The 19,645-nt window shown below is 47.2% G+C and overlaps 1 protein-coding gene across 1 annotated transcript in view; it reads left to right on the forward strand.

The window, feature by feature from the left end:
- LOC143299644 (cytochrome P450 7A1-like) overlaps window positions 1-19,070 on the forward strand; it is a 34,440-nt gene extending 15,370 nt beyond the window's left edge. The window contains exons 2-5 of the mRNA XM_076612949.1: window positions 1,163-1,736; window positions 2,503-3,485; window positions 5,386-5,564; window positions 18,420-19,070. Coding sequence (XP_076469064.1) covers window positions 1,657-1,736; window positions 2,503-3,485; window positions 5,386-5,564; window positions 18,420-18,725 — 1,548 coding nt within the window. The 5' untranslated portion in view covers window positions 1,163-1,656 and the 3' untranslated portion in view covers window positions 18,726-19,070. The remainder of the gene's footprint in view (window positions 1-1,162; window positions 1,737-2,502; window positions 3,486-5,385; window positions 5,565-18,419) is intronic.
- Window positions 19,071-19,645: the final 575 nt, after the last annotated feature.

The raw sequence follows: 19,645 nt of genomic DNA on the forward strand, positions 1-19,645 counted from the left end.
GTGTGTGTGTGTGTGTGTGTGTGTGTGTGTGACAGGGAAGAAGGAGCGGGGTCTCTCTGTCTCTCTCTCTCTGTCTCTCCCTCTCTCTCTCTGTCTCTCTCTCTCTGTCTCTCCCTCTCTGTTACCTTCACCACCACACCCCTTCTTTCTTTCTTTTCTCTCTCTTCTCCCCTCTCTCTCCCACACCCTCTCTCTCTCTGTCTCACTCTCTCTCTCTTTTTTTCTCTCTCTCTTTCTCGCTCTCTGTGCGTTTTTCTCTTGCGCGCGCGCACACACACACATAGACTATTCTGAGCAAGACTTTGGTGACGGTGTTGCATGGTTGAACGGAGCCCACAGGAACGCTGTGGTAAGCGTTTTCGCTTGGTGCCTGACTCTGTGAATGACGAGTCGTGAAAAATTGATTTATTTGTGTGTGTGAGAGAGAGTGGTACGGCAACTCTTGAAGTCTCTGTCTGTCTACCTGTCTGTCTGTATGTCAGCTTTCGTTAACATGAATTGACTGAATGTGTGTAGTGTGTGTGTGTGTGTGTGTGTGTGTGTGTGTGTGTGTGTGTGTGTGCTGTATAGTTTTTTTTTTTTTTTTTTTTAAATTTCTCATCACGGTTGAAACATCGTCTCTGGACAGATTCCTACATCAGCCATTTTCTGTTATGAATCAACTTGCTGTCGTAAGGTCGCGCTACAAAATGTCAGTTTGAAATCGATATTTTTTTTTTCTTTTCTTTTATTTGTCGATGCTTTCTTTCCGTTATAAGTTTACTGTTGGTATATTATCAATTGTCAATTATTCTAAACGTGTTTTACGAATACATACCTATATTTTTCTTGTTAGTGTCTTTTTAGTTTACAAAAAAAAGGTTCTGATCGACTTTACAAATATGCAAGTTGTTGTTAATAATGGTAATTAAAAAAAAAAAAGTTTATCGCGCGAATGTGTGTGTGTGTGTGTGTGTGTGTGTGTGTGTGTGTGTGTGTGTGTGTGTGACTTTATTGCTATAAATTGTAATCATTATTGGTTTTGTGTGGTTCAGCAACTTCTGTGAGTCCTAACCGATTTTTACTGTCAAAACCAAATCTGTACTGTTATGTCCCCCCCCACGCCCCCCCACCCCCGAATTCTTTATTATTGTCCCTTCTATGAATATGTTTTTCATTTCAGACCTGAAGTCAGAGAGAAACCCTTCCTGTTACGAGCCAACAAAACTGCCCAGAATCGAACCGTCACCACGTCGAAGCGATTGAACACCTGACCACCATACACCGCCATTCTGCTTGCTAACATCTCCATGATAGTCATGCAAAATTGTTCGTAGCAGAAGAAAATCAAAACAGTTGAGACCTCAAGTCACCTTTAGTCAACGTACAGTAAACGTTTCTTTCTGGATGTGGGTGGAGTGAAACTGAGTAATAAACATTCAAAGACAGTTGAAATAAAAGGAAGAGTCACGTATTCAGTTACAGACAGAAACAACATATTCTTAAAAAAAAAAAAATTAAAAAAAAGGAAAACATTCACTGCAGACGTAGATTTTTACATCGCAACATATAGGTAGCGCGGGGAAGCTGTCTTCACTGACGATTTTTCATTGGCCCAGCGTGATCACGTGACTGAGATCTCCACAGTGATTGGCTGGAACAAAGAACGGAATCAAAATGGTGGCCGTGACTCTCTACCTTGCTGTGGCTGCTATCCTGCTGACTATCGCCTACCTCAAGTACATCTTCCGTTTCAGGTATGCACGTGTGTGTGTGTGTGTGAGTATGTGTGTGTGTGTGTGTGTGTGTGTGTGTGTGTGTGTGTGCGTGCGTGCGTGTGTGTGTGTGTGTGTGTGTGTGCCGCGTGCGTGTGTATGTGTGTGTGTGTGTGTGTATGCTTATCTTTGCATTTACAAGGAAAACCCTCACTGATATTGTTAATAAACAACAGTAAGTAATAGCAGTTGCAGTCGTTCATGATAAATTGATGCAGTAGGTATCTGATAACAATGAGACGGGGAAGCAGAAAAAGCAGAAGCCGAAAGAGAAGAAGAAATAAAAAAAAGTTTGACAAGAGCAGCACGAGACGGCACAAGCAGTGAACAAAAAACACGGAAGGTATCTAAGAATCAGTTTCAACACTTCATCATTCAGTACTGACACATGCACAGTACAATTTTTCGTTTGTTGTATGTACACAGCATAGCTTAAAACGGGGTCCATTAACTTTCTCCATACGAACGGCGAAAGAGACGACGTTAACAGCGTTTCATCCCAATTACCATCATCAAAATATTGCAAGCAGAAGGCTCTTACACTGAAGAGGTGAATGTTGACAAAGAATACCACAGTTCTGACGACGGAAGCTAAAGGTTGGGTCATTCAGACACCTACTGGACATCCGAGGGGTCTGTGTAGAGGAGAAGAGAGGACTGGCCGTATTGAGTGAGTTAAAACGGGGTCGATTAAAGGTGTGTCTTCTCTCCACCTCCAACCCCTCCTTTATTTTCTCTTTGATTCCAGACGTGAGGGGGAAGCTCCCTATGTGCCGGGGCACTTCCTGTGGGGCAACGGCGCCGACTTCTCCCGGCATGCCGTGCATTTCCTGCACCGTTCCCAGAAGGCCCTTGGCGACATCTTCACCATCCGCCTCCTGAACCAGTACATGACTCTCGTCATGGACCCCCACTGCTTTGAGCAGTTCGCCAAGGAGAAGAACTTCGACTTTCACCCCATCCAGAAGCAGGTCAACAACAACGTCTTCGCCTTCGAGCTGAAGAACGCCCGCAAGGTGATTTCCGAGGCCGGCAAGAAGGTCAACGGCAAGTACCTCAGCTCGGGTTTCGAAAACTTCGCCAGCAACCTGCAGAGATCCTTCCAGAAGATGCGGGAACAGGAGGAAAGGGCAGACCTGAACGCTAATGTTTCCTCTGGACGGGGGGAGGGGGCGGAGGGGAAGAGCAGGATGTCCCAGGACGGGTTGCGCAGCCTGACGGCCAAGACTCTGTTCGACGCCATGTTCTACACCATCTTCGGGCGGGCCCAGGGCGTCAAGGAGGTGGAGCAGTTCACGCCGAAGGACTTCCACGCCAGCTTCGACGTCTTCCACAAGATCTTCAACTACGTGTGGCTGGGCGTCCCCGTGTGGCTCTTCCCGAAGGCCTGCCAGGCGCTCCAGGTCCTGTGCCAGCAGCCCGAGGCCACGGACATGATGCAGCGGGAGGGCGTGTCTGAGTACATCAAGCTGGCCACGTGTCACATGCTGCAGCAGGGCCAGTCCCGCACGGACATCGTGGGCCACAACCTGGTCTTCCTGCACGTCAACTACAACACCTACCGCGTCAACTACTGGTGCGTCTACCACCTGCTCGAGAAGCCCCATGTGCGCGAGGCCCTGACGCGAGAGCTGAACGACGCCATCGAGGCCAAGCGTGTGCGTGGGGGAGGAGGGCAGGAGGAGGAGGTTCGCTTCACCCTGGAGGACTTCGACAAGCTGCCTCTGCTGGGTCAGTTTGGGCGGTTGGGGTTTTTACATGTTGTTAGTTTCGTTTTTGTCGCTTTGTTTTGTTTCGTTTCTTTTCATTTCTTGTTTTTCTCTCACCCCTCACCCCCCTATCCCCCCCCCCCCCCCCCCGAACTCCCCGTTTTTTGTTAAAAAAAAAAAAAAATGTCTGCGATTCCTTTTCTGTGTTTTCTGCTGTGTAGATGGAAAATGGTTGGCTGTGTAAAATGGGAGGAAGAAAAAGAACACACAACAAAACGAAAAAAACAAAAAGGTTTCTTCAGCTGTGAAAATAACCATCAGTTTATCAATTAGTAATAATCAAGAAAAGGGGGGAAAAATAAAATAAAATTAAAGCAAATAAGTATATAAATATATACAGACAAATGAGATAGTGTACGTTGAAGGAGGAAATGTGAAGAAGAAAAGCAACAAACAAACAAGAAAAAAAAGCCAACGACAAATCATGTGATGAAATAAAGGACGCAGAGAAAACCAACAACTGGATCAATAAGTAAAATAGTAATCAGCATCCTCCTCTCCCATGGGGAGATACATTTCGATACGGAATGAAATCATCAGTTTCAGTTTCAAGGAGGCATCAAAGCGTGCTATCCTATCCATATGCGCTACACCATAATTATCTGCTGCTGCTGAAAAAAGGAGAAGCAGATGTCTGATATTCCCATCAACCCAACAGCCGATCAGGCGGTATACAGATAGATAGACAGATAAATAGATAGATAGATAAGTGAATAAATAACCAGTCAGCATGCTTCTCTTCCATACGATGATTTATTTTGATAACGATGTAGCATAAATACATAAATATAAATAAATATATAAAGAAAGAAAGAGCTGAGTAATTAGCATATTTTCCTCTCCCATCCAATAATTCCCTTTTCAAAACAATATAGAGTATGTGAGTACATAAATAAATAAATCAGTGAAAATAACATCTTGTTCCTCTCCTACAGGAAGATGAGTCATATTGATGACCTTGACCTGGCCTATCGCTGTTTATCTTTATTTTATTTTCTAATTCTTTTTTGTCATGATAACAATGATACGATCTGGCTGAATTCTATATGTTTTGTTACAACAACACTGCATGCTCAGCGCTACGCTTTGTGACGTTCGTTACAAACAAAAAGAAGCTATCAGGTGTGTGGCAGTGACCTTTGAAATACGCAAGTGTCCAACATGCTGGTTTGATGTAGGATTGATTCGCTGTCTGTCTGTGTATCTGTCTGTCTGCCTCTGCTTCTCTATTTCGCTGTCTGTCTCACTTTCCAATTCTCTCTCTCTCTCTCTCTCTCTCTCTCTCTCTCTCTCTCTCTCTCCGTCTCTTTATCTAGCTATCGATCTATCTGTCTGTCTCCTTTCTACATCTCTGTGTCTCTGTCTCTGTCCCTCTCTCCCTCCCCCTCTCTCTGTCTCCGCACTCTTCCACCCCCTCCCCCTTTTCTCTCTCTAAACATATCGTGTGTCCGCCTTCTATTGCTCCCCACTTCCTTCCCTCCCTCCCTCCTCCCTTCCCTTCCACCCCCTTGATACCGCCACCCTCCTTCTCCTTTTGGCTTTCTTCTCCTCTTCTTCCTCCTCTTCTTCCTCTTCTACTTCCTCCTCCTCTTCTTCCTCCTCTCTTTATTCGTTATCCTCCTCCTCCTCTTCTTGTTCCTGTTCTTGTTTCTCCTCTTCTTCCTCCTCTTCTTATTTTCTTCTACTTCGTCCTCCTTCTTCTCCTCCTCTTCTTCCTCCTCCTCTTCTTCCTCCTCCTCCTTCTTCTCCTCTCCTTCTTGTCATCCTTCTCCTTCCAAAAGCACTACACAACTGGTGGTTGGCTTGGTCCCTGTGTCAGCACATCTCCCTACATGTGTCTCGCTGTGCGGTGCTGCTTGCAGACTCCTTCCTGAAGGAGACCCTGCGCATTTCGAGCGGTGTGTTCATGGTGCGGAAGGTGGTGGAGGACACGCCCTTCACCATGCCCAACGGCCAGACCTACACCGTCAGAAAGGGGGACAAGGTGGCCATGTACCCCCCGGCAGTGCACATGGACCCCGAGATCTTTGAGAACCCAGAGGTCAGTGGATGGAAGTTGTGGTTGCAATAGTAGTAGTAGTAATAGTAGTAGTAGTAGTAGTAGTAGTAGTAGTAGTAGTAGTAGAAGAAGTGGTGGCAGCAGCAGCAGCAGCAGCAGTAAGGGTAGCAGTCGTCGTCGTAGTAGAAGTATTAGTTGCAATAGCAGCAGCAACAGTTGTAGTAGTAGTAGCAGCAGCAGCAGTAGCAGTAATAGAAGTAGTCGTAGTTGTAGTAGAAGCAGCAGCAGCAGTAGTAGTAGTAGCAGCACCAACAGCAGCAGCAGCAGCAGTAGTAGTAGTAGTAGTAATTCGTTTCTGATAAGCTGAGGGAGCAAGGTGCGCAGAATTGTTGAGACGTTTGCTGATCTGCCAGTACAGTGTCCGTGAGGGTCTGGGTTCGAATCCCACTCTTGCCCCCTGTCTCCCAAGTTTGACTGTTCGGATGAGGCGATAAACCGAGTTTCCCTCCTGTGTGGCACACGCACTTTGGCGCATTGAATAAGAACTCATGGCAACAAAAGTGCTGTCCTCTGGCAAAAAAAAACCTACCCTAGAAATACATATGCAGGCTCTCAAGGCCTGATAGCTGACTAAGCGTGGTAGGTTATGCTGCTGGTCAGGCATCTACCAAGCAGAAATGGATGTGACGCCAATGAAGAGTTGAAGAGAGTCATTCTTTTCGAGCAAACAGCGCAGCCAAAGAGTCAAGCCTCCTCCTCCCCCCCCCCCGCCCTCCGCCCCACCCCTACGTGATTCACGAACAAGGATCGTGACAAAAGCCCACGCGCATTACTGCCTGTCCAGCACCCATGTTTTAAGAAATAATGAATAAGATTTTTTTTTCGTTTACGAAGAATAGCATGCACTTCTTCAAACAAGAGAAAAAAAAAAAGTCATGGATCATAAATCAAAGAAAAACGTATGACCTGAAAATCCCCTCAGCTAAATCCTACCCGCTCCCCGTCCCCCCCCCCCCCCACCATCCACCTCCTCACGTGTTGCACGAGAGAAATAAACCACGTGATTTGTCCAGCTGACTCTTCTCTGTGCCTCCAAAAACCGGCGTCTGACATCGCCCTCGGAGTTCATAATGACGCGATCAAAAGGACCGATCAGACCCCCACGCGCACGTGTGTGTACATGTATCGATGAGTTCATCTGAGGCAGAGGGTGTGTGTGTGTGTGTGTGTGTGTGTGTGTGTGTGTGTGTGTGTGTGTGTGTGAGGAGGGGTGGTGGTGGAGGATCACCTTTACACAGGGATGATATACAGATAATGATATGCAAGTCACGCGCCTGCTGGCCATTGTTCAAACATAACTGAGGGTCGAAGAGGTTGCTGCTGCAGGTGCCGATGATGATGGTGGTGATGATGATGATGATGATGATGATGATGCTGATGATGATGCTGCTGCTGGTGATGGTGGTGGTGGTGGTGGTGATGATGATGATGGTGGTGGTGGTGGTGTTGGTGATGATGATGATGATGATGATGATGATGATGATGGCACTGCTGATCGTTACTGAATCCTTGTCATTTACGAAGTGCGTTCCGCGAGACGCGCACCACACACACACACACACACACACACACACACACACACACACACACAAGTTCTTTCATATATGACTTACTTTCGGTCTCTCCTCCTTCAAGATCTTTACCTATGGCTGCTGATTTCAGAGCGCCGACAATTCACTGAAGGAAAACATTCACAAGGTCAACCTTACACAAGGCGTTAAAAGTTTGTTGTTTAGGGTCCGGGGTGAATGGCGTGAGGGGGGACTCAACAAGAAAATCCGTTTGTGGGAGGAGATGGGCTTTCAGCTGTGCAGCTCAAAATGAGTCAGCCAGTCAGCCCCTCCGCCATTCTCAGAGAGACAGTCTCCACCTCTCCTGACCTCTCCCCCCCACCCCCTTCAAAAATATTTTTTGAGGAAAAAGAAAAAGGAAAATAAATAGATAAAAGAATAGGAAAGCATCGCTGAAAAAGGACTTACCAGATAACCCCCACCCCCCTCCATATATCATCGTCTTTGCAATCTATTTTCCCAGCGCCTACTGTGAGGGGTCATCCCCAAAGCTAACTGACAAACGGGGTCACCCCCTAAAGCTACCTGACAAACGGGGCTTGTGGGTGAGCAGCAGAACTGGTCTACTTCCTCAGTCGCCTGACCTTCGGTTGATCACCTATGAAGGGCTTACAAGTTCGACGACTTTTGAAAACGGACCGACTTGGTCCTGGTTTGAGCTCGTAAGTGGATTAATATTCAGGCGTTGTTATTTCAACATGGTGGGGGAGTTCTTAAAGGAGACAGGTCATGTCAAAAGGTTAATCCAACTCCCTACGATTCTCTGACACTGTGATGTCGAAGAAAGAAAGAAAGAAAAGACCCAAAAGCCTTTTCAGCCCCAGGGGCAGGGAACTCCTGTTGGCTGTGTCCAGGGCTGGGTAACAGGAAGAGCGGGACCCAGACCTCCCCTCCTACACCAGTGGCTCTGTTCGTCACAACATAATGGGGGAGGTTATGTTGTCTTTGAAAGCATGGATCTGGTTTGAAGACATAGATCTCAAATACCGCATCAGGTCCCTTGACGATAAAAGGGTTATATCATTACTCACTGGCAGACACGATTCAAGCCTTGCTGAGTCTGCTTAAAAGACGAGGCAGGGGATCGGGCCTGGGGGGTGAGGGTGGGGGGAGGGGGGGGGGAATCTACTGATGCTGTTTATAGTCTCTTTCCTTTTTCTCTTGTTCTCATGAACTCATCACACACACACACACACACACACACACACACACACACGGAGGGGGACAAAGGAAACATCCAGACCCGTTCCCCTCTTGTGTCACTGTCCTCACGTTGCCCTGCCCCCCGCACCCCTCCCTTCCCCTCCCACTAACCCCCCCTCACCCCACCCCCATCTAAAAAAAAAAAAAAAAAAAAAGACAACACAAGCAAACGGCTCTCCATCGATTGGAGGAGAGCGCCCCGCTTGGACCTCAGAATAACCCTCCTGACTAACAGGTGAAAGACCCCACTCCCACCCCCAACCCCCCACCCCCCACACACACCCCTGGACCCTCCTCCCTACTCCCTGACTCTCTCCACCACGTCCTCCCTCTCTCTTCAGTCATGGCCCCCAGGTCCCCCACCCCCAGCCCTGATCAAACAGTGAAGGGATACCAGAATACCACATCAGCAAGGTGCCCTCCCCTCTACTGTCCCCTCGCTGGGTTGGCGCACACAGCTTGCGGCTTAACCTCCTCTCTGGTAACCCGTGGTGAAACCAGTGCTGCCTGTGTTTGTGTACACTCCCAGCTCATGTTAATGCCGTCACTGTTTGTTGCTGATCAAAAATGTAATGCAGCCTTGATGAGATGAAGAATTCCGAATGCAGAATGGTGACTGACGTCCTGAACTGTAAGCTCTGGCTTGTCTCAGTGAGGTGACAGCCCTTCATTGACATCCTGATCTGTAAGCTCTGTCTTATCTCAGTGAGGTGACAGCCCTTCACTGACATCCTGACCTGTAAGCTCTGTCCTATCTCAGTGAGGTGATAGCCTTTCACTGACATCCTGAACTGTAAGCTGTGTCTTACCTCAGTGAGGTGACAGCCCTTCATTGACGTCCTGAACTGTAAGCTGTGTCTTATCTCATTGAGGTGACAGCCCTTCACTGACATCCTGGCCTGTAAGCTCTGTCTTATCTCAGTGAGGTGACAGCCTTTCACTGACATCCTGATCTGTAAGTTCTGTCTGATCTCATCGAGGTGACTGCCCTTCATTGACTGAACATCTTTGTCAGCAGCAGCTGAGGGGTTAAACCGGCGGCTTTCGCCGGCGTGAGTTTGTCCGTGAAGAGAATTAACTCACGAGGCCCTATATATATCTTGCCCCCTGAACTGGCCCCCTCTGTGTTTGGTGGGCAAATAGTGTCCCAGGCAAGAGGGCATGTTGGCAGGCTGGCCGACACTTGTCTCGTCTCCACAGCAGGTGATCTTAATAATGTTGATAATAATAACAATGATAATAATCATGATAATGATAATGTACGCTTGTATAGCGCTCTGACTCTCGTGGAGATCAGAGCGCTTTAAATGCTAAAAGAAAACAAAAATGTAATGATCACAACTACGATAATGATAATAACCATTGTCGTCATCACCGGTTATCATAGTCATCATCATAAAAGAGAGCAATGATAACAGAAATATGAACACGTTGTCACGCTCTGTAAGAGAGCGGACTAGAAACCCCCACCCAACCCAGCACTAACACCCAGACAACACAAACACAGACTAAAATAATTCATGGTTTACATACATTTATTCAGTCACACACAGAACTTGCCAAATGAACTGACTAACCACAATCCCAGCCACAACAACTGATACACTTAGACGACAACAGAATGGATAAATAACCCACAACCCCCCCCCCAAAAAAAAAACAACAAAAAAAACAACAACAACACAGAGCTTGAAGACACGTCCGTCCAGCGAAAAAAACAGTCTGAAGAATGTTGTGCACTCAGGACAGTTGATAAACAAAGAAAACCTGAAACACTCTGCACAACACCAGATGATAAAAAAACAAATAACGATGACGTGGACAACGAAGACTGAAGAAAACGACGATGAAAGCGGGTACACGATGAAAGCGGGTACACGATGAAAGTGACGAGAAGAGGGCAGCGGGGAAAACTGCTGACAACTGAAGCACCAATGCCACCCGGCCGACACAGGTGGAAGGACAAATGGCACAGGAAGTGGGATGCTGCCAACCGGGTACCACTACCCTGACGCTGGAAATAAACCAAAACAAAGACAAGACACGTCCAGCAGGGCACTCCCTCTGAGCTGGAGCACACAGAACATAGAAGCATGGCCACCAGGAGGAAAAGCGATCCTCACATGAAGGTGCCAACCAGCTGGGTAAAAAGCCCCGAACCAAACAGGCACGACCTTCCTCCAAGAAGGCCGCGGGCGAAAAGCCTAGAGAAGTGTCACTGACAGAACAGAGAAATTTTAAACTCTGCTCAGCAGTGACACAAACACATACATGACTCCACGATTGCACGTGAAAAACGTACAACCGGGAGTCACACATACAAAAAGACAAGCTGGGGAGAGGAGTGGGGAAGGGCATGTACAAAACACTCCACATGAGATTGTCATGAGTTGTGACAATACCCCCCACATAAGTTCAAATTTTAAATTTGGAACAAACAAACAGTCACAATGTATGACAAGACATTTGACACAACAGACATCCCACTTCCATGTTGCAAAAGTCCACACAACAAAAGGCATTGCAGTGCTGAACTGTTGCTGATCCTACAGTAAAGTTAAAAGCTCGTAAAATAATGCTGATGGTTAAGTAAAAAGGAAAATTAAGTTCATGTAATCCCATTTCAATAGAAAGAACTGAATTAATCAGCAATATCCACATTTAACAGTTGAAATAAAATACATGTTGAAAATGAAGTATCTGTTGAAAACAAAATGATGCATGTTGTAATTAAAGTTATTCATTATTTATTGACAGCCAAAAGGTAGGTGAAGGGTGACTCCCAAAGACATGCACAAGACAGAACTGAACAAAAAGAACGCCTCTGGTCCTACGACCAGAACCCATAATTTAGGGTAAATGGCAAACACAGAAACACCGATAACACAGAATTTGGCCACCCGGAGGAAAAACAATCCTCACATCAGGGTGCCATCCAATTGGGCAAAAAGCCCCAAACCCCAAATGGCACATGACAGTACCGAACAAAAACGCCTCTGGTCCTACGACCAGAACCCAACACAGGGTAAAATGGCGACACAGAAAGACATGCACAAATGACTGCTCAAAATGTTACATACAAAACAAATCGAGGGAGATTACCCTACCACTTTCCTGTCAATGAAAGCATTATTCAAAGTCAGTTTGGCTGTCTGACAATAACTGAAAAACAACAATAGTTGTATGACAGATTTAAAGAAGCTCACCACTGGGCTGGGTGACAGAACCAAAACCAAAAGAAAGATGAATATCTAAGTTTAGTCGGCAATTGGTTACAAAAAAAATATTTTAACATTAATTCACTAACGGGCAATAATATCAGTGTACTTTGAATAAAGTTCAAAAGGAACTCAACCACTACTCAGTAAAACTTCACCCTAAAAAAAAAGAAAAAAGAAAAACAAACAAGACGTCACACCCTCCCCCCACCCTAACTAACCTAAGTACCCCGCATCTCCACCATTTGTCACGCTCTGTAAGAGAGCGGACTAGAAACCCCCACCCAACCCAGCACTAACACCCAGACAACACAAACACAGACTAAAATAATTCATGGTTTACATACATTTATTCAGTCACACACAGAACTTGCCAAATGAACTGACTAACCACAATCCCAGCCACAACAACTGATACACTTAGACGACAACAGAATGGATAAATAACCCACAACCCCCCCCCAAAAAAAAACAACAAAAAAAACAACAACAACACAGAGCTTGAAGACACGTCCGTCCAGCGAAAAAAACAGTCTGAAGAATGTTGTGCACTCAGGACAGTTGATAAACAAAGAAAACCTGAAACACTCTGCACAACACCAGATGATAAAAAAACAAATAACGATGACGTGGACAACGAAGACTGAAGAAAACGACGATGAAAGCGGGTACACGATGAAAGCGGGTACACGATGAAAGTGACGAGAAGAGGGCAGCGGGGAAAACTGCTGACAACTGAAGCACCAATGCCACCCGGCCGACACAGGTGGAAGGACAAATGGCACAGGAAGTGGGATGCTGCCAACCGGGTACCACTACCCTGACGCTGGAAATAAACCAAAACAAAGACAAGACACGTCCAGCAGGGCACTCCCTCTGAGCTGGAGCACACAGAACATAGAAGCATGGCCACCAGGAGGAAAAGCGATCCTCACATGAAGGTGCCAACCAGCTGGGTAAAAAGCCCCGAACCAAACAGGCACGACCTTCCTCCAAGAAGGCCGCGGGCGAAAAGCCTAGAGAAGTGTCACTGACAGAACAGAGAAATTTTAAACTCTGCTCAGCAGTGACACAAACACATACATGACTCCACGATTGCACGTGAAAAACGTACAACCGGGAGTCACACATACAAAAAGACAAGCTGGGGAGAGGAGTGGGGAAGGGCATGTACAAAACACTCCACATGAGATTGTCATGAGTTGTGACACACGTTGATGTGGGAAAAAGGACCAGTGAGGGAAAGACAGATGGAGCACATTTCATTGATATTTAAAAAAAAAAGAAAAAGAAAAAAGAACTAGAAAGAAAGCTACAAAGAAACAAGTATTCCTGAAGACCTCTGATGGTCTCATCAAGTGGTAATATATTTCATTCTTCTTTCTAATCGTCCCTGCACTTTCTTCTACCCGTTTTGACAGGTGTGCAATGTGAGGATAAACTGGTTAAACGAGACTTACCTGAGAGCTGAAGGTGAGCTATATATATATATATATATATATATATATATATATATATATATATATATATATATATAACACCTTCAGAAAGACCAGTTCATCCAATATGTGGAGAGATAACAGGGAAACACCAGATACCTGAAGAAGCCAGAAAAGAGAAAGTCAAATGTTCAACGGACAGAGAGAGAGAGAGAGAGAGAGAGAGAGAGTTTAAGAGTTGGGGAGGGGGGAGGGGTTCTGGACTGAGCCAGAGCTAGTAACGGCGGATAGGGGGGCAGCAGGCAGAGTAGGGGGCTGGGTTGAGGGTAGGAGGCTGCTGTTAGATTTCCACCCATTACCTCCACCGCGTCAGCCGCCTAAGCATCCCAACCCTGCGGACATCGGCAGGACGACTGACACTGACCCCCCCCCCCCCCCTCTTCTGCTTCCCTCTCCTCTCCCCAAACAATCCCACAGTGTGTGTGTGTGTGTGTGTGTGTGTGTGTGTGTGCGTGTGTGTGTGTGTGTGTTCAACACTCTTGTGTCTGTCCACAAACCATGTTTAGAGAGGGAGGAAGAAGAAGAACAGCAACAACAACAGAAAAAGTGTAGGTGCGTGAGGGGCGGAGGGGGGGGGGGGGGGTCGGTGGTTGAATCAGGTAAAGAAAGAGGCAGAGAGAGAGAGAGAGGCAGTCCCAGGGACAGAGGGCAGGGACCGGCACTGGGAATGAAGCAGATGAAGAGACCTGATAGCAGTGATGCAGGTAAGGGAGGGATAGGGGGGTATGGGGGCTGAGGGTGAGGTGAGGGGGTTGGGGGGGAGGGGCGCTGTGGATGGAATAGGGTAAGAGCAGGGGGGCGGGGCTGGGAGATACAACGTGGCTGACAAAGAGGTGGCAAGGGAGGGAAAGGGTGGTGGTGGTGGTGGTGGTGGTGGATGAGGGTAAGAAGGTTGGGCGGGGGTCGGGGGGGGGGGTGTCGGGGGGGGGGGGGGGGGGGGGGGGGGGGGGGGGGTAGTGGGAGGGGGAAGGCAGGAGGCGGAAGCGTCACACACACACACACACACACACACAATACCCCCCCCCTCCCACACACACACACACACACCCACACACACACACGTCACATGAACGCACGAGGAGGAAGGAGAGAAGGGGGAAGGTGTCAGGTGGGGAGGAAAAGGAAGAAGAGACTACAGGAGGCACATCAGAGGGTGAAGAGAAGGGGGAGGGGGGGAGGGGAGGATGAAAGAGAGAGAGAGAGAGAGCGACAGATCTCCATGATGATGATGATGATGATGATGAAAGATCGAGGAAGAAGGAAGGAAAGAGCGAAGGAGGAGGACAAGGAAGCCATGAGTGTGTGTGTGTGTGTGTGGGGGGGGGGGGGGGGGGATGTCGGGACGGAAACACGACTCCATCACCAGGCAGAGAGAGACAGATGAAAAGACCTTTTAAAGTTATGGTTCCTTGCACACAGCGTGAACATCCCTGTAGGCTTTTTTTCTTTTTCTGGGGAACTTGCTTTTCTTTCTTATTTTTATTTTGACTTTAGTTTAGGTCGGGGAGGGGGTGGGGGGTGGGGGTGGGTTCTAAATCGAGCATGACCTCTTGACCTGAAGCAAAGTAATTAATGCGACATGCGGGCAGCAGCCTTCCTGGTTAGCGGTCCAACTCGTTGCCTGTCAATCAATCAATCAATCATCGGCTTCCCACCCAGCGTTGACAACTGTGTCTCTACCACCCTCTCTGTCTCTCCTATCATCGACACCCCCACGCCCCTCCCCAGCCTCTGTCTGTCTGTCTGTTTCTCTGTTTCTCATTGTCTCTCTCTCTCTCCAATATCACTTGCTCTCTCTTTCACCATCTCTCTCTCCCTCCCCTCTCTCTTTCTCTCCCTCTTCCTCTGTCACTGCCTTACCCCATCACTCTCTCTCTCTCTATCTCTGTCAGTCACACTGTCTCTCTCTTTCCCCCTTTCTCTCTCTCTCCCTTTCTCTCTCTTTTCTCCATTCTTTCTCTCACCCCCACCCTGCTTTCCCCCTTCTCACTCTCATTTCCCCCCTCTACCTCCCTCACCCCCCTCCCTCCTCTCTCTCTCGTAACAACGACTGCCCCAGACACAGGGCGTAATGTCCACACAGTGAGGGCGGTGGATGACTTGAGCCGTGTTTCCCCAGGACTGGGTCTAACGAGTGCTCTGGTCAGTCAACTCGCACGTCAGAGAACCCACCAGAATAAACGGACGCCCCAAAGTGGACACTGGCGTTTCTAAAGAGGGTCTCCGATGTCCTCAACAACCCCAGCACGAACAAACAGCCCAATATCAACATGTTCCGTGTCCCCCCCCCCCCTCCCCCATTTCCCCATCTTTCCCCACATTGCTATCCTGAAAAAGATGTTTTTTTCAAAACATTGCGGACAACGAGTGCGAATGAACCGTCCCCCCCCTCCCCCGCCCATTCCCCCCCCCCTTCTGATTTTATGATGAACCCAACCCAACACAACATGATCCAATTCAATCCAATCCAACACAATACAAAACAAACGCAATGCAATGCACTGCTATACAATACATGTTTATTAATCCGATCGGCAATCATGTGTCTTCTTTCAAAAAAGAATAAGGACCATTTATTATTTTCTTTTGAGTATGCTTTGTCAAGATGTGTTATGACTATCATGTCAATGTTACGATAGATTATTTCTAAGCACCTCCCTCCACCCCTGTGGCAAGATTATCATGTCAGGCGTAGGACTTGTGACCCAGTGTTCACCAGTGATCAGGGTTCGAGGCCCCGTTTCGGCATGGTGTCGTGTCCTTGGGAAAGGTACTTTAGTCCGAATTCCCCGCGACACCCGGGTGATATTGGCTGCCTAACTTCTGTTGGGGACGGTTATAATGGCTGCCTTACTTCTGTTGGGGACGGTTATAATGGCTGCCTTACTTCTGTTGGGGACGGTTATAATGGCTGGGGACGGTTATAATGGCTGTCTTACTTCTGTTGGGGACGGTTATAATGGCTGCCTTACTTCTGTTGGGGACGGTTATAATGGCTGCCTTACTTCTGTTGGGGACGGTTATAATGTCTGTCTTACTTCTGTTGGGGACGGTTATAATGGCTGCCTTACTTCTGTTGGGGACGGTTATAATGGCTGGGGACGGTTATAATGTCTGTCTTACTTCTGTTGGGGACGGTTATAATGGCTGCCTTACTTCTGTTGGGGACGGTTATAATGGCTGCCTTACTTCTGTTGGGGACGGTTATAATGGCTGCCTTACTTCTGTTGGGGACGGTTATAATGGCTGCCTTACTTCTGTTGGGGACGGTTATAATGGCTGTCTTACTTCTGTTGGGGACGGTTATAATGGCTGCCTTACTTCTGTTGGGGACGGTTATAATGGCTGCCTTACTTCTGTAGGGGACGGTTATAATGGCTGCCTTACTTCTGTAGGGGACGGTTATAATGGCTGCCTTACTTCTGTTGGGGACGGTTATAATGGCTGCCTTACTTCTGTTGGGGACGGTTATAATGGCGACCTTACTTCTGTTGGGGACGGTTATAATGGCTGGGGACGGTTATAATGGCTGCCTTACTTCTGTTGGGGACGGTTATAATGGCTGTCTTACTTCTGTTGGGGACGGTTATAATGGCTGCCTTACTTCTGTAGGGGACGGTTATAATGGCTGCCTTACTTCTGTAGGGGACGGTTATAATGGCTGCCTTACTTCTGTTGGGGACGGTTATAATGGCTGGGGACGGTTATAATGGCTGCCTTACTTCTGTTGGGGACGGTTATAATGGCTGGGGACGGTTATAATGGCTGCCTTACTTCTGTAGGGGACGGTTATAATGGCTGCCTTACTTCTGTTGGGGACGGTTATAATGGCTGGGGACGGTTATAATGGCTGCCTTACTTCTGTTGGGGACGGTTATAATGTCTGTCTTACTTCTGTTGGGGACGGTTATAATGGCTGGGGACGGTTATAATGGCTGCCTTACTTCTGTTGGGGACGGTTATAATGGCTGCCTTACTTCTGTTGGGGACGGTTATAATGTCTGTCTTACTTCTGTTGGGGACGGTTATAATGGCTGCCTTACTTCTGTTGGGGACGGTTATAATGGCGGGAGGAGAGGATTGGGCCCCGCCTTCCTATGCCCAGCCCTAGACACATGGGGTAGAATTCACTGGCTCGGTTGCCGTGGAAGACTACGGGACATTTCACCTTTTAACCTTTAAGTCCCCCCCTCCCCCCCCCTCCACCAACACACCCTCTCCGCACTGGTCAGCTATTGATATGGGCGGAGAAGAAAAGCAGCAGAAAAAGAAGAAGAAAAAAACGTTCATAGAAAATAAAAATCCGTGCTGGTGAAATGGCGTCATTTGTCACATGCAACAGAGAAATGTCAAACAGGCGGAACTGATTTGAGAGAAATGAGGTCGTTGTATATATAAAAATCTATCTATATATAAACCATATTTGTCTGTTATTGCATGTAACATCATTGTCAGAAACCTGATGTTCACTTCTATGTCTTAGCCAGGCATTCTGTTACAATGCGAGGTTGTTGTTTTTTTTTTCTTCTTTTTTTTCTGTTTTTTGTGTGAGTCACCTTCGTCGAATTGACAGAATCTTCCTTCCTGCTTCTCAATTGCAGTGAAGGCAATAGATTTCTTTTCGCGTGCAGTGTGACGTAATTTCTGAACTGGCTTTTCTTCTTCGAAAACGATTCAGTCATTTATTACTTGAAACTGAACTTCGGGAAATCCGTAATTTAAACGACAAGTCTAATAGTCATGTACTGTAGACAATGACTTGATCTCAGAGTGTGGAGGTACTGCAAAATTTGTATTGTTGACATTGATCAGGTGTCAGTGTGTGAAACTGCTCCAAACCCCATTGACTTACGGCAGTGCTAGTCTTATGGGAAGAATTCTGGACGACCTTGGCCTTTTCTCTGAAGTTGACATGGATCTGCTTTTTGCTGTCGAGGTCACAGCAGAATTTGATTTTTGTAACATCAGCTCTACACGTGACTTTACATTTGCTACTGTACAATTACCTGTAATAATAATAATGATAATGATAATAATCATAATCATAATTACTGCATAACAATCCCCAGTTCCTTCATCATAAAAAAGTCATAAAAAGGATAACTGGTGTCAAAGTTTGAGTTTCCTCTGCACAAGACAGAGCTATACAATTACGTTTATCATATCATAATACATTTATGTTGGAATCATCTTGAATCAAAAATAAGACGTGAATGTTCTTTTGTTTGCGATAATTATTTTTTTTGTGTGTAAGTTCATTGCTATACGTGTGTAGGTTTCTTGCCATACTTGTGTAAGTTTCTTGCCATACATTAATTTCTCTGTTTTGTCTGTGTTTGTGGACAGACCTTCAAGTATGACCGTTTCGTGGACGCCAAGTTCTACAAGTACGGCAAGGAGCTGAAGACCCCGCTGATCGGCTTCGGGTCGCTGTGCCCCGGGAAGCGCATGTCCATGCTGCAGATCAAGTGGTTCCTCATCAACCTGCTCAACTCCTTCACCCTGGACCTGGTGGAGGGTGAGCGCACCGAGCTGAACACCAAATTCTACGGCCACGAGATCCTCCCACCAGTCAACGACGTGCAGGTCCGATACGCTCTCAAGCCCCAGGCCACCAGGCTGGTCTTCAGCCCTCGCCGCTACTACTCCTAAAAAGAGCCGAGAAACAACAGCGAGAAAACCTAAAAGAACAAAAACACAAAGATGCACGGCCACAACAGTTCATTATCGCCTTCATAACGTAACATACTGATCATCAACTATACCCCCCACACACACCTCACCCATAATCCCACCACGGGCTGGCTGACTGGACACTGAAGACTTGTGACTCCGATGGCTCAACCCTGGTCCTGAAACGGTTCCTTGCTGACAAAAGAAAAGGACGTTGTTGTGTTGGTTGGTCGCGCGCGGCCGTAGTTGTTCCTGACTCCTCTCCTCCCCCCCTGCTCCCTCCACCCTACCCCCTCCCCCTACATGCGATTCCATCCTGGAGAATGCCCCCCCCCCCCCCAACCCCCCCCCCCCCAGACAGACATCCAGGACTGATCCTCTTCGACACAACTTCCACCAAACCCGAAACCCCACCCTCAACACTTTGTCCTTGAGGCCGTCAGACAACGGGTCGTTCAGCTCCAGCGTACCAACGTTCAAAGACGAGAGACCTCGTCATCATGGGGAGGAGGGAGGGATGGAGCCGAGCGAGCTTGAGCCGCGTGAACAGGGTAATCAGTCAATCAATCAACCAAACCAATCCACTGCGTGTGGCCAGGGGACGCACAGACAGACGTGTTGAAAAAAGAAAAGGACGCGCTGTCCTTGGCTCTGATATCAAATCATCATCAACAAAAGACAAAAAAACAAGTATTTTCGAAGCGCAAACAAAAAGACAAATAATACAATGACACTCTTCTTCTTCTCCTCCCCCACCTCGATAATCTCCATTGTCCGAACTAATCCCAAGTTGACAATTCATGCGTTTTTTTTGTTGTTTTTTCCGTTTGTGTGTGTTTCTTCAAAGGTGTCGTTTTTCGTCAAGCGAACATTGAACTAAATCAGTGCCGCGTGCTGCA

This window comes from Babylonia areolata, chromosome 25 (assembly GCF_041734735.1).
Source record: "Babylonia areolata isolate BAREFJ2019XMU chromosome 25, ASM4173473v1, whole genome shotgun sequence".
Classification (NCBI taxonomy): Eukaryota; Metazoa; Mollusca; class Gastropoda; order Neogastropoda; family Buccinidae; genus Babylonia; species Babylonia areolata.